Source organism: Rhinolophus sinicus, chromosome 1 (assembly GCF_057876585.1).
Source record: "Rhinolophus sinicus isolate RSI-liver-muscle chromosome 1, RSI-T2T, whole genome shotgun sequence".
Classification (NCBI taxonomy): Eukaryota; Metazoa; Chordata; class Mammalia; order Chiroptera; family Rhinolophidae; genus Rhinolophus; species Rhinolophus sinicus.
Window position 1 is genome coordinate 131,507,171 of NC_142501.1, and position 14,134 is coordinate 131,521,304.

Sequence of the window (14,134 nt, forward strand, 5' to 3'; positions counted from 1 at the left end):
TCTACTCTTCAGAAATGAAACAACTTCATTAAGCCTAATTAAATGCTGGTCCCACACTGTCTAAGATGACAGTCACAAGCCAAATGCGGCTGCTCAGCACTTGAAATGTGATGGGTCCAAATTGAAATGGACTATAAGTGAATCTAAAATTTTGAAGGATTAGTGTGAAAAAATACTGTAAAATATCTCATTATTAATTTTTTTACATTGACTACATGTTGAAATGATAATAGGTTGGATATACTGGGTTAAGTAAAATGTTATTAAAATGAAAAAATTAAAATAAAATAAAATAAAATGCAGAGTTCTTGTCAATTCCTGGAGGAGAACTCATAGGCTTTTATGCATTTGATTACAACCCAGGCAGTATATGGATATTATATGCCCACTGAGTTTATTATGTTGATAAGAATCCTCAAAATGAAATCTTGAGATTCTGCTTGAGTCTATAATGGCTTCAGCAAAATCAGATCATGATGACAGTTTAGCAGTCTGATTTTCTGCTGCTTGTAAAGCTGCCTGAAGAATCTGTAGCCTACAGAACAGTGTGGAACAAAGTATCAATCAAGTGAACCTGACCACTAGGGGACACCTCAGAGTTACACCTGGCCTCTTCCTCACACTCTCAGGTCCTCATGAAGCGTTCTGAGCATTGGCTGAGTCAGAAGGTGACAATCAAAGAAAGTCAGACAGCCCATTATCCACAAACAAAGACTAGGACCTAGATTTGTGACTCAGGCAATGGAAAAACAGGAAACCAGGGTGATTCGTAAAGAGCTCTGGGCTGACCCTGGAATTCAAAACCGGACCGATCAGTAAGCCCTGGGGTTTGACATGAACTTGTTCAGATGGTGGTAGCAATGGGTTTTACTGGTTTATGATTTGTACATCTGCCCTCTGACTATACCGTGTTTCCCCGAAAATAAGACCTAGTCGGACAATCAGCTCTAATGCGTCTTTTGGAGCAAAAATTAATATAAGACCTGGTCTTATATTATATAAGACCCGATATTATATCATGTTATGTTATATTATATTATATTACATCATATCATATTATATTATATCATATCATATTATACCCAGTCTTATAGTAAAATAAGACCAGATCTTATATTATTTTTTGTTCCTAAAGATGCATTAGAGCTGATTGTCCAGCTAGGTCTTATTTTCAGGGAAACACGGTAGTAGAGATGAGATGACCGTCTGGCCCTGAAGCTCCTCTGTGAAACCATCACACCAATGGCCTTGAGCTCATGCAAAAATCAAGTATGTTCATAAAGTCATCCCTCCTCTGATGATATAGACCTTCCACATTCAGGGAGAATGATCCCATTTGGCGATTTGATATAACCTTCCATTTTATCTACAGCCGTTGTTCCCTTTTGTTTTTTAAATTATCCCTAGCTCTTTTGATAGGCCAGAAAAGAGACGAGATGAAACAAGTTAGTTGGCAACTTTATAGTGGTTTTAATTTATTCTCTGGCAAGAGAAAAAATTAAAACCACAATTAAAATGTTTGTTACATTAGCAGACCTTCATTTTTTCACCTTACCCCTCTTCCCAATTACAGAGTCATAGAGAGTCAGCTGGTGGTTATCCCACAGAAAACCACCCTGAGGGAGCTGAGAACTCTCAGGAAAGGTAGGCAGCAAGTGAGAGGCAGAGCTTCACTCATTAGTTAGCTTCAGCCATCCCAGGGGGCTGCACAATCCATTACGGCCACATTTTATAACGTGAAAAGATGGGGGTAGGACTACAGTGTCTTTTGAATTTAAGTGAACAGATTATTCTTTTGTTTCATCTTTCGGTATTTGGGGTGTTCGAGCTGTGTGGTAGCAGGAATTTTGTCAACCTGAGCAAACTATGGAGAAACTTGGGGTTAAGTCCAACTGAAGAGAATTTTGTTTTGCAGTTTAATCAGGTCAACGGTGACAGGGTCCTTTAAGGAAGCATACTAATTAGGGCAGTCTTTTTCTACTCTCTGCCTAGCTGGGTAGTGTCAGAGTGTTGAGGAAACGTTGATATACACCACACGCCCCATTAATAAATGACTGTGGAGGCCAAGGCTGAGTGAGCGTCTATAAAGGAAATGGGAGAAGCTGGAAAGCTGACCTGTTCACCTTACTCTAATGATTAACTTTAAAGTATTTAAAACGTCTGATTGCTTATACTGACTGTTTCCCTTCATGTGAGCCTGTGGGGAAGAATCTTACAGAATACTAACAAAATACAAAGAAGAACGAGAGGGAGGCCACCATTTAACTGTGGCTGGCCTTGATAAACAGTAAACCAAAGGCTTTAAAAGTCATTATGCTTTTCTATTAATAAAAGGATGCGGAGGTGCCGTTCCCAAGGGTGGTCCCCTCCCCACGCACAATTATAGCCGTGACTTCCTGCGCCTTATTTCGTGGCACACCCACTGGAAATGCTGTTGTACAACTGCCAACTCTGTGGCAGGCAAAACTGACAAACTTTGCCTGTCTTGGTTGTGCAGCATGGTGATGAAAATAGTCAGGCTGCTGCCTGTGAGATTTCCTTCTCCGATCGTTTGCAAACACAGTCCATGTCCTAGATGTGCTGCGTTTAAACAAAGTATGTTATCCTGTTCCTTCAGTTGGGCGCTGGGATTGTCACCATTTGGCAATTACTGATGGAGCAGGAAATCTCGCTCCCTGCCGCATATACATGTGGATGGAAAGAAAGCAATATTTATGGCTCACGCTTGGAGACCAGATGCTGTGTGGCATCTCTTTTAGGACTTTGAGGAACCTGAAACCCAGAAGCATAGCAATGGGCTACTTTTCTTGGTGGGGGGAAATCTACCATATTTTCTGTTTTATTTGATACCTGATTGGATTGTGCTGTCTATTATGGTTGGCTTTTCTGTCATCAGCACAGTGGTACCACCTGAAAAACAAAACAGTAACATAGAAAAGTGAGAAAAAGGAAGCGTTGTTGATAATATGCCGTAGAGAAACGCTGCATGCTTACATACATTGGATAGAGGCAAACATTTTCCATAGAAAATCCTCCCTTTAATACCAGCTATACTAATTCTTTTGCTTAAATTTTGCTCACCACAATATCAAGTTCAAAGAAACTATTAGTTTTTGCCCAACACATTGATTCATAAAGCATCCAGACAGTGTGGAGAGCGTGAGACTTTGTTCCGAGGGCTTCCCTGATTCCCAGACTGAGCATGGCAATTGCAACAGTGAAAAACAAAGGCCTCCAAATGTCCTCAGTGATTTGGGTATTAAACCTGACCTAGACCTCTAAGCTTCAAATAGTTTCCCAAGGTTTCAGATGTGTGCCTTCAGGGGTGTTGCAAGGCTGGTCCCACAGTCTATTTTAAAAACCGAAGGTTTAAAGTGGATGGCAGTAGTATTTCCTTTTTTTTTGGCTACGAAAGTTGTTTATTTTTCCCCAAGGACAGATATTCTGCCCAGTATGTGGTTTGGAGAAGCTGCAGGGAAAGGGACGGGAGAAATATTTCTTCACAGTTCTAAGGAACTGGAGTTTGCACAAACAGCACACTGAGCAATGTCAGCTTTCAATCAGTTTGTGTTAACTTTGAAACTCCTGGTCAGGGGACCATGTGGAAACTTAGCTGTACCCTCTTTTTCTTTGTCTCAATTCTTCCACTTTCTGCTCTTCATCATTATATTTCTGTTTAAATCAGTGTTCTTAAACTTGACCAACCACAAGAATCACCTGAATGCTTGTTGAAATTGCAGTTTGCAACCTACTTACCCTCAGGTCTCACTGAGAACCAGAATCTCTAGGGGTAAGCCCTTGAAATCTGTATTTTTGAAAGCTTCTCAAGTGTGTCATAATCCACGAAGCTTGAGAAACACTGGTTTGCTGTTTATTACTTAGGTGTTTGGGAAAGGCGTTTCTCCTTCTGCATCTGCACTGCAGATCATGGTCAGTGATAATGTATTTGCTATCCCAAGACATAAAGTCCTGGGCAGACTGAGGGTAAGGGCCACAGAAAGTTTGGGTTGGTTATAAGGTGCCATTGTACACCTTCCAATGGTATCATTCAATAAAGATTGGTGATCAGCTCTGTTCTGGCCAGGCCCTCGTCCTATCCTACAGCTCCCACAGACCAGAAATCATCCAGATCATGAATCAGAGCTATAAACTCATGCTCTTGGAACAGTCTGAAGATTTCTGAGCTAATTGGCTGCAGCATCAAGTCATGTGACCTCTGCTCTCCCAGTAAATGTGCTGGCTGAGTGGTCACACATGTGCGTGGCATCAGTGAGGCAGGCACTAGGAAGGAGGAATTATATATATTATGGGTTAAGAAGGTGAATCTTTAATGGCAGAATTGGAGGGAGGCCAGAATACATCAGCATTCTGTTCCCAGTGGTCTTATAGGAGAAAAACTCAAGGTGAAAATTCACTCTTTAAAAGTGATATACATTATCAGTTTTGTCATAGGTTGGGAGCCAAATTCTGCTGTTGGACACATACAGATCCAGTATGAAATTTGGCCTCCTGATGCCTTTGAAGTTAATTGTATTATCTAATGACTTCAAGGGCATTTGCAAATAAGTAACTTCACCTTGGCAATCAAACATAGGAGCGCGAAACCTCTCCTCATTTCCATGCATTTGGTACATTTCACCTGGAATTCAGTGTTGTTTATAAGTAATGAGCATTTTGCTACCGTACTTATCTCCCTCTATATACAAACAGGTCCCCCCAGGCGGAGAAATTAAAGCAACAACATCTGCTTTCAGGCACTAAATGCTACTAAAGAAAGCCTGGGTCCCAATTTCCATGTGCCCACCTATCAGGGTTAAAGTGAGAATGCTTTTAATTTGCTTTTATTGTACTGAACATTCAAAGGTTGCAGCTCTGACAGTAGAGTCTGTGCCAGAGTGAGCAAAGAGGGTGCAAGGTTGTGTGTATGCCTAGGAGACGGTTTGTTCACATGTGAGAAGACACCCGCTTGGGTGAGGGCTTTGCTCCTTGCAAACATTTATATATGAGCAGGCCCTTTTTCAGAAAAGGATAAACAAGCAGCTTCATAAAGCAAAATTGACTATAATGCAATAAATGACTAGGGAGCATGAAATGCCTTCTAAAATTCCTTCTTGATGGGGGCATTAAGTGGTCATTATGAACAACCCCCAGAAGTTCTTAATATATGCATGTATTGATAGAATTATTGAGACAAATGTGCTGGCCTGATAAAATAACTTAACTTTTTTTTTTGCCATGGTCATACGTAAAAAATGCCAAAAAAATTAGAATGAACTTTCTTTTATCTATACAAGATAGAGTTTTTTAAATGCTATAGATAAACCATAACCTTATACTTTTAAAGGATAGCCAGTGTTTCCACTATAAATGACCCATTTTCTGTGGTTTGTAACTCATGGCTGTACACAGTTTGCTCCAGGCTAACATACTTGCCCTATTTCATTCAAAGGCTTCAGTTTCAATTGATTCAGTCATGAACTGAGGCAAAAATGAGAAGGTTGGTTGTTCTGATATGAGGAGTAAATCTGAGGCTTTGTTCTAATCAATATTAACTGACCACTTTAGGGTATATAAAGAAAAGAACTCTCTCCACAAGAGGGTAATTGAAAAGGGTATCCTGTGATGATTGTAGTCATTCCTTTTTATGAGGAATTTCACTACGAACGTGTGACAGGGTCGGCATAAAGCCTGAGGTTTGTGGCAGTGTTTACAGGCAGCGCTGGGAAGGTTCCACGGGATCTGGTTCATAGAATGGTACTGTTTTGAACATCAGCTATCAGGTTTTCAGCTTGAACTTAACTTCTTACAAAGAAAATGCCTTTGCATTAATTAGAGTAATTTCGGTGGCTTGTGGCTACTTATATACAAGCTTTGTTTGAAAAGCCCATAGCAATGTAACATTTATTGGCCACATGAATGTAAGTGATTATCCTGGAGATTTGCAGCGAGACAGCCTCAGGAGGTGAGATTTCAGTGTAAACCTAGTACATGGTACTAAATTTCTGAGCTGGATTTTATGCCCTTGTTCCATCTCAGAAGGCAGAGCTCTCTCATTCCTTCAGAGGAAAGCTTTTGAAGTCATTCGAAATGTACTTTGGGACATTGCCTTCCAGATTTTACATGAATTGCATTGGCCAATAACATGGCACTATTATGAAGTTACACGGTAACACCTTCAGTTTCACCCATGAAAATTAATTATGTGGGCTCTTTGAGTCCTTTCTGGGTAAAAATACAGACCTGCATCCAAGGGTTCCTGTTCAATCTAAAATGAGAGTCAGATGCTATATGAAACTGCATTTTGACCCGAGTAGCAGTAAAGGTCCCACGGTACCTTTTGCAACAATAGTGTGAAAATCCCAGTGCCTTGGCCAATTTCCAAATGATGCAATCCCATTCCCCACTTGCCCAACATTTCCTCTGCTGTTCCAAGTGGAAGAGAGGTCCCTTTCTAGCTTTTAGGGTTTTAAAATATTATGGAGTAATACTCTAAATTAATTAGTGAGGCATTTGGCACACACCATCCCTGATATATTTGCTAGTCGGTGGTAATGTGAAATGACGACGAATGTTGCCTATATAAATTTTATTGTAAAATGATTTACAAAATCCTAACTTAAAAGCTGCACTTCAAATATAAGCCTAATTTCATCAATTAGTTGGCTAAAAGATCCACTCAAAAATTTTTATCTTTGTGGGCAGCCGGATGGCTTAGTTGGTTAGAGCGAGAGCTCTCAACAACAAAGTTGCCGGAAATCCACGGGATGGTGGGCTGTGCCCCCTGCGACTAAAGATTGAAAACAGTGACTGGACTTGGAGCTGAGCTGTGCCCTCCACAACTAGATTGAAGGACAATGACTTGGAGATGATGGGCCCTGGAGTAACACACTGTTCCCCAATAAAATTTATTAAAAAAATTTTTTTTCTTGATCTTTGTTAGAAAATGAAAATAAACATTACAAAATGCGTGGTTATGTACATAGCTTATGGGGTGGGTGGGGGAGATGAGAATCTGTTAAGCCCTTTTAGCCATGGAGAAATTCTTATTCAATTAATTCTAGCCTTGGCTCTGAAAAGGGCTAAAATGATTGGTTGAAATGGCCGTGGCTATTAAGCACAAGTTGTTTACATGGATGACATGAGGAAATGAAGATGCACGTGTTTGGCAAGGCTGCCTCTGCTGCTGGGGCAGTTCTGCCACCACCCTGATGCCCACCACCGTGAGGAGTGACACAGATGCAAACAGGCATTAATTAGTTGGTCTCCACGACAGCATGAACTGAAATGGCACAGCAATGGGATGAAGATGGGTTCTGCACCTGTGAGCTGGAAGTCATCACCTGTTCCGCTGTGGCAGTTGGCCTGGTCATCATCACATTCATCCACCAGGTTCCCATTGGGAGTGGTCGGTCCAGCTGTAGGTGCTGAAACAAGATCCAAGGATCATTATCTCACACCTCTGAAATGTATTCTCAAGCCTCTAGTCTGGCTGTTGAATCTGCTAACACTTTTGCTGAATAATCTGTGGCAAGAAGGCCAGGAACATGGCTTACCTCTCTTTCAGGAGCTAAAATAGATTTGGATTTTGCAGACTCCATTGGGGACTGCTTTGTTTGGGTGTTTGATCCATATCTGCTGAATAGAGTTGGCTGCCTTCACATTTTCTACATTGTTAGCTACATAAACATCCTTTTTCTGAAAAGGTCTTAAATTCTCACTGGTTATTTATTCATGACCCTGGGGTTGAGAACTTTGATAGTAAAGATATGGCTTGAACTGTTTTTCCTTTCATTTTCAAGGTATTAGAGAATTCACTTGTCATGAATTCTTTTAAATGCTTAGTACTTACTAAGTTTGTTAAGTTCATATTATAATTTATAATTTTATTCCCCCAAAGAGAGTCCCATCATTCACTTTTAGTCCAATATTGTTATATATTTTTTAAAGAGTGATTCCATTTCCATCAACTTGTGATCCCTCTCCAGAGCAGGTGTCTGAGAGGATTTGTCTTAGATATCCTGGGGTCATTTTACTTAACTCCCAGAGGACTGCATTCCACTGCTGGCAGGTATTCCCATATCTTTGAGTTTGTAGATGAAAGGTATCCAACATTAATCAAAGACTGCTTTTGAAGTTCTTTAAATTTAGTTCAGTCTATTTTTTTTTCAGCCTGTTATTCATTTTTGCAATCTGTTTAATATTTTACAGTTTTCGGCATTACATTTCACTTTACGAGACTGGAGATAATGTACAGTTCTCTTGATGTTTGAGAACCAGACAAGATGCTGAGAGCGGGGTCCTGTTCTCTAATAGCTTCTGGCCAGCAGGAATGTGCTGGGAACTGCTGCTTTCTCAATAAAAATTTGACATTGTTTGTTATTGTGCTTAAGTACTGAGCAGAGTTATGACAAATGTAGAAATGTAGCTAGTTTCAACTTCCTTAACTACCTAAAAGCACACACCAATAATAACTGGGAAACCAGCACATACAGATGTTATAGACACCGTTTAGGCATACAGTCCACACTTTTTAAAGCATACACACATATTCCGGGCTCTACTTATTGCTCTCACTGAATCCGTAGAATCCTCTCTGGCAAGCTAGATGCTTGTCTTCATTAAGATGTCTTGATAATGTGCCACTTTTAAGTATTTTAAACTGTCTCTTCAGGTTGCTGTTTTTCATTCATTATGGTTTCTACAAAGGTGGGGTTCCAAGTTGGAAGTGGCCCAGGATAGTACCGAGATTAAATTGAAAATAGTAGAAAGTGAATGATTTTTATGTCTCAGTTTTAATACTTGAAAATATTTTATTTTCTGTCGTTCTCTAATTATTTCTTAAATATAAATGCTAGCCTAAAATAGAATGGACACCCAGGAAAGGCTGGACTATACCATATCCTTTTTGTACCCCTCTAGGTAACTCCTGTAGAACGAGGGACAACATAGATACCAGTATTTAATAAGGCCTATTCATTGACTTAAAGAAGAAGAAAAGCACTCCCTTTTAACAATTGTATTAAAAGCTTTGACATTACTTTCCTGGATGTTGGTTTCTCACATGGCTTGGGGCAACTTCCTCATTTCTGTGAGAGCTTGGAAACATCTGTTGCAAAGCCCTTCACCAATAATTTCGACCGCGCACTATAGAGTTGACACTGGCAAATTGCCACCAGGCTCAGTCTTTTCAACCATCCATTCATTCCACCTCCTAAATCAGTGTTGCTTCCCAGAACCCAGGCTAAAGACTTGCCTCATAGCAGCAGACTCCCTTTTCCAGATGACCACATTTCTCAGTAAATTGAACGTGTCTGCAGTTGACTCAATCTGCCCATCCCTTCTTTTTCTTGGCATCTTTGCCAAAGCCCTGGCACATGGTCATTCTTGGTCTGTGTTGATAGTGGCTAGATAATTCAGAAGTCTGGGACATGACTACAGATATGGAAACAACTGCACAATAAAGAATGAGAGATAATGGCCTGCTTTTAAATAAGTACATAGGAAAGTAGCTATGAATTATTCACTTGTACGGTGATTCATAGCTTAAGATTCTACAAAATCTTCTAAAAAGTGCATAAAAAAGTTTTATGATATTTAATGTGCTCAGGAATATAGTTACATTTGGGTAGCTGAAAACACTTAATTTTGAAATCACAAGAAGGTGATACTAAAAAAGCATTCTTTAAAACAACTATGAGCATATGCTCAGTTTATTAACATCTGGGTACCAACAATAGCCATTCTTTGAGCTAACCTGGAGAAAGACCTTTATGGGGATGGAAAAGTTTGTATAAGGTTATTCATTTATGCCCAAATGTAAGGCAGATGGGAATCTGAATGCACAAAAGCATTAAACAGTACAATAAACAACCATCATATCATTTTTTTCAAACATTCATCTCATTTAGTATGTGACAAAAACGCAAAGACGGAAAAGTTATGAGGTCAGTGTGAAAACTGAATTTGTTCTTGATATGACCTTTATATGATAACCTAAGTTTATTCAGTAACATCCTTAAACAGGCGTCACTGTATATTCACATACATTACATTATATAAAGTTTGTGTCTGCAGCAGCTTAAGAAATTCATCTAAGAGAATGTCTTGATGTTTCAGTCTGTCGAATGCTGCTTCCTGCTGGTATATGAAAGGTAGTCAACACAATCTACAGAACCCTAGATCACACATAGACTTTGAAACAAAATTTAAAAAGTCAAAGGATTGATGGTTGCCAGGTTGGGGGAGTGGGAAGTAGGGGGAATTTGCTTAATGGTTAAGTGGTTTTACTTTGGAATGATGGAAATATTTTAGAACTAGATAGATTATTCACAAATAATTGTGAATGTTTGTACTAAATGCTACTGAATTGTTTACTTTAAAATGGTGAATTTTGTGTTGTGTGAATTTCACTTCAATAAATTATTATTATTTGTTAAATCCAAGGAGACAACCCCACAGAATCTGAGGAGAGTTACACAAAAAACCAAGACAAAAAAAGGAATCTGAAGGCATTGTTTTCAGATTAGAATGTTCTAGAATGTGCTTGAATGTTGAGCCTCATGAACTGGCAGGCACAGAGAGATGCAAGATTATCCAGGGAAAAAGGTGGTAATTTGTGATAGTACCGTCAAGGGCATAAATGCATGAAAAGGAAAAAAAAAATCTAGGAAATAGTTGGGACTCTGGAAATTGTAATTACCTTCCACTTCACAGCCCAGCAGCTCCATCCTCAGCCCTAGGCCACCATGAGTGGCTCGCTCAGGGTAGATCCTGATGAATCGTGTGGAAAGAGGTGGGAAAGTCCGTAGCTCAGGTGTATCATAGTTGCTATTGCCTTCAAAAGACTGTGAAGTATGAGAAACACCAGTTATTAATAAAACCTCCCTTTCGGCAGAAAAGCCCCTCCACAAGGACTTTTAACAGGGAAGAGAAATAGGGCTCATTCTGCCACTTCGTAAATGGCTGACATACCTTTCATAAATGAGAAAGGAAAAAAAAAAACACACACGATTAAACCTTCTCTAAGAAGTGACAGATGTCATTTCTCAGAAACCAGAGTACATATTGAGGCTATACCAGAAGCTTTAATGAGACACGTTTTAAAATGATATGCTGATATGCCCGGGAGGAGTGGCACTTTTACCACTTCTTGAGGTGGAGGACAGTAACTCAGGAAGAGAACTTGCCATTTTTCAGAGCTTATAATAGACACCACATTTTCAATAACTACTCCTGTTGTATTCTCTTAAATGAGCCGGTCTTATAGGAGAGGGACGAATTAAATTCCTGAAGTAGGAAATAGTAAATTTAATGCAGTGCAAATGCTGTTTATTCAAGAACTTGGGTTATTCCAACCCTTTGGAATTGCTATTTACTTAAGCAGTTCTACCAGTTGGAGGCATTGGTAGATAAAAGACCTTCTCATCTCAGGAAGGGAACAAGAGTCCTGTTTGTTAAGTGATGTTCTGATGCCTGATTGAATTGCCCCTCTTTGTCAACTGCATTCCTAACTTGAAGTCACTGTGACATTTTTTTAGGAGCTAGGCTACCCGGTCCTGGTGCCGCTGCTGGATTACTTTATTTCCCTTTTTACACTGACAGGAAGATCAAAATCCTTGAGAGCATATCTTTTTCAAGAAGTGGAACCTCCCTATAGCCTCTTTTCCCAACACCATTCTTAATCCTGTCCAGAACAGGAGAAGGGGAGGGAGATTAGAGAAATTGAATTGCTTTATCACTGAGAGTGTCCTTTAATATACCAAACATCCTATGTGAAAGGCATTAAGTGCTTAAAATATATTAATTCATTTAATCCTCAGGAAAACGACACGAGGTAGGTTCTGTTATTACCCTCGTGTTACAGATGAGGCATAGAGAGGTCAAGCAATTGGCCCACGGTCGCTTGTCAGGTAAGTGGCAGAGCCAGGATTCAAGCCTAGGCAGTTTGAATCGGTGCCCTTCAGCCCTTCACTACTACACTGCTATGATGCCTCCTTTTGTCTCTAGAAATAATCTAGTCTAATCTAGTCATTTTAATAGACGAAAACACTGAGGTCCAGGAAATTGAGGTCTTTGCCCAAGGCCACACATTTAGTTTCATTAGTTTTTCTTTACATATATTGCAGTTTGGGCTACCAAACCTGGTAGTTCAGATTGAGTGGATGGTCAGCCTATGGCCAGGCTATGTCAGTCATGAGTGGGAACCACGCCCAGTAGTTGGGTCATAAAGCAGCCAAAGATGCCATCATCCAGTGGCAGAAATATCATGGCAAAACAGGGGACACATTTAAGAGAAGACAGACAGGTTGAGTAGGTTGTGACATATACAGAGGTTTTCTGAGTTCTAGAAGAAAATTAATTGGTCTTTTTCCAACTCAGAAGAGCCTCCGGGAATCTCAAAGTACATGGCTAACATAGACCTACTTCTCCCAATTAAGGTTTCCTTCTATTATTTTCAAGAGTAAACTCCCTTTGGGGTGGGGTTCTGTACTCTTGATAGAACTGCAGTTGCTGCCAGTAATTGAGAATCTGACATATATTATTGTCAGGTCCAATTAAGTGCTGTCAGTAAGATACTAATTATAGTGAAAATAGCATTACTACACATGCGAGTTCTGGGTATGTTAACATAGTTCCAACAATCACAGGAGAAAAGCACTTATATCAATGGGATCCCAGACTCTTCTCCTAATTTTAACTTGAGCAAAGAATTAGCACAATGTAAATACATACCACACTGTCAGTGATAAGCTGGGGAAAATATTAGCAAGGAAGAGCCATATGGAACTGGGCTAACTTTGCTAGCATAAGGCTGTTTATGAAATATCTGTCCTTTTATAAATCATGTTTTAGAAGGAAGACTGTGAGTATTTAGATCCTCTATCTGCTCCTGAAAAGTGTAGTGAATTCAAAGACTCTAATATACCTTGGCCATCATGCGTTCTTTGAGAGTAGGAAGCAAGGAGAGGGCACAGAGGATTTTAAATCCATCAAAGTGCTGTTTTATTTCACAAAACAGTACTTATTTTACTGTTACATATAAGGTACTTGGCATCCTAAGCAGGTAACCTTCATTGGTAAGTTTAAATATACTATGTTTTAGATATCTTTATACCATTTAGAAATATGTACTGCTCCTAAATTGAAGGTTTTACTAGTTTCCTTTTTCATCTTTAAGATTTTATTTCTGGGAAAGGGCATTTAGAGATCATAGATTAGGCTCTATGTAAACAACGTAGAAGCTTTCAGTTTTAAATATCATAGGAAGATGACAATTATTGATAGAATCGTATTTTAGGAATAAAATTGAACACATGCAACCAATCATGAATGGACTGTTTTGTTAAAATTAAAAACTGTTGGCTTCTTGTGGAATTCTATAGGAGATGTATTATAATAGAGGGATAGCTTTAGACTTGATTGCAGATGCGTGGATTGCATAACAAAAGGAAGCATATGATGCCTCCTATCCAGAGCATATGGTAATTTGTTTTCTGTCTCTCTTAGAACCCTAGTGTTGAAGAATATGTCACAACAGCACACACTGCCATGTGACAGCAGCTCCAGGAAGTTGTTGATTTGCAATATATTCACACATTGCGATAAAGTCCCAAGGCTGACTACGCCTCAGAGGAGATTGGCTCTTAGGGAGCACTCCAGTTTCTGATGTTTATTTTACTTTTTCTTTCACCGAAACGAGAGGGGGCAGACATAAAAGGGAAACCGAAATGGACATAAGAAAGTAGCTGCACACAGATGGAAAAAAAACGCTGGAAATGTTTTAGAAACCACAAGTTAACAAGGGGTGAAATGGGAGAGAAATTTTTACGTTTCTGACAGCATCATCCCTGTCGGTGGGTGGCTGACCCACAGCCGGTGGGGGACAGGGCTGTCTCTGCAGAGCCCCACATCTGGACAGAGTGGAGCTGGCTGCACTGCCTCAGCTTTTGTTTCCTGCCTGCAATGCCTTTGTCGGAGTCACTATATTAAGCTATGTTCCCACACTTACTTAGAGGGGGAGCAAGGATAATATTCGCTCCAATTAGCTAGAATCTCCTTTTCATAAAAGGAGTAGGTCTTGGTCAGAGTGGGGATGGGAAGGCTGGGACCAAAAGGCCAATTGTGTTGGCTATGA

At 39.7% G+C, this 14,134-nt stretch overlaps 1 protein-coding gene across 2 annotated transcripts in view; it reads right to left on the reverse strand.

Annotated features, from left to right (window-relative positions):
- The window catches only part of NRP1 (neuropilin 1), a 136,080-nt gene that overhangs the window by 15,183 nt on the left and 106,763 nt on the right, over window positions 1-14,134 (reverse strand). Inside the window, exons 10-12 of one of the 2 annotated variants that reach the window (XM_019741706.3) lie at window positions 10,700-10,844; window positions 7,341-7,424; window positions 2,851-2,910 (exon numbers count right to left, since the gene is read on the reverse strand). In XM_019741706.3, the coding sequence (XP_019597265.3) occupies window positions 2,851-2,910; window positions 7,341-7,424; window positions 10,700-10,844 (289 nt within the window). Of the gene's footprint in view, window positions 1-2,850; window positions 2,911-7,319; window positions 7,425-10,699; window positions 10,845-14,134 lie in introns of both variants that reach the window. The other variant, XM_019741705.3, reaches the window with a different exon arrangement.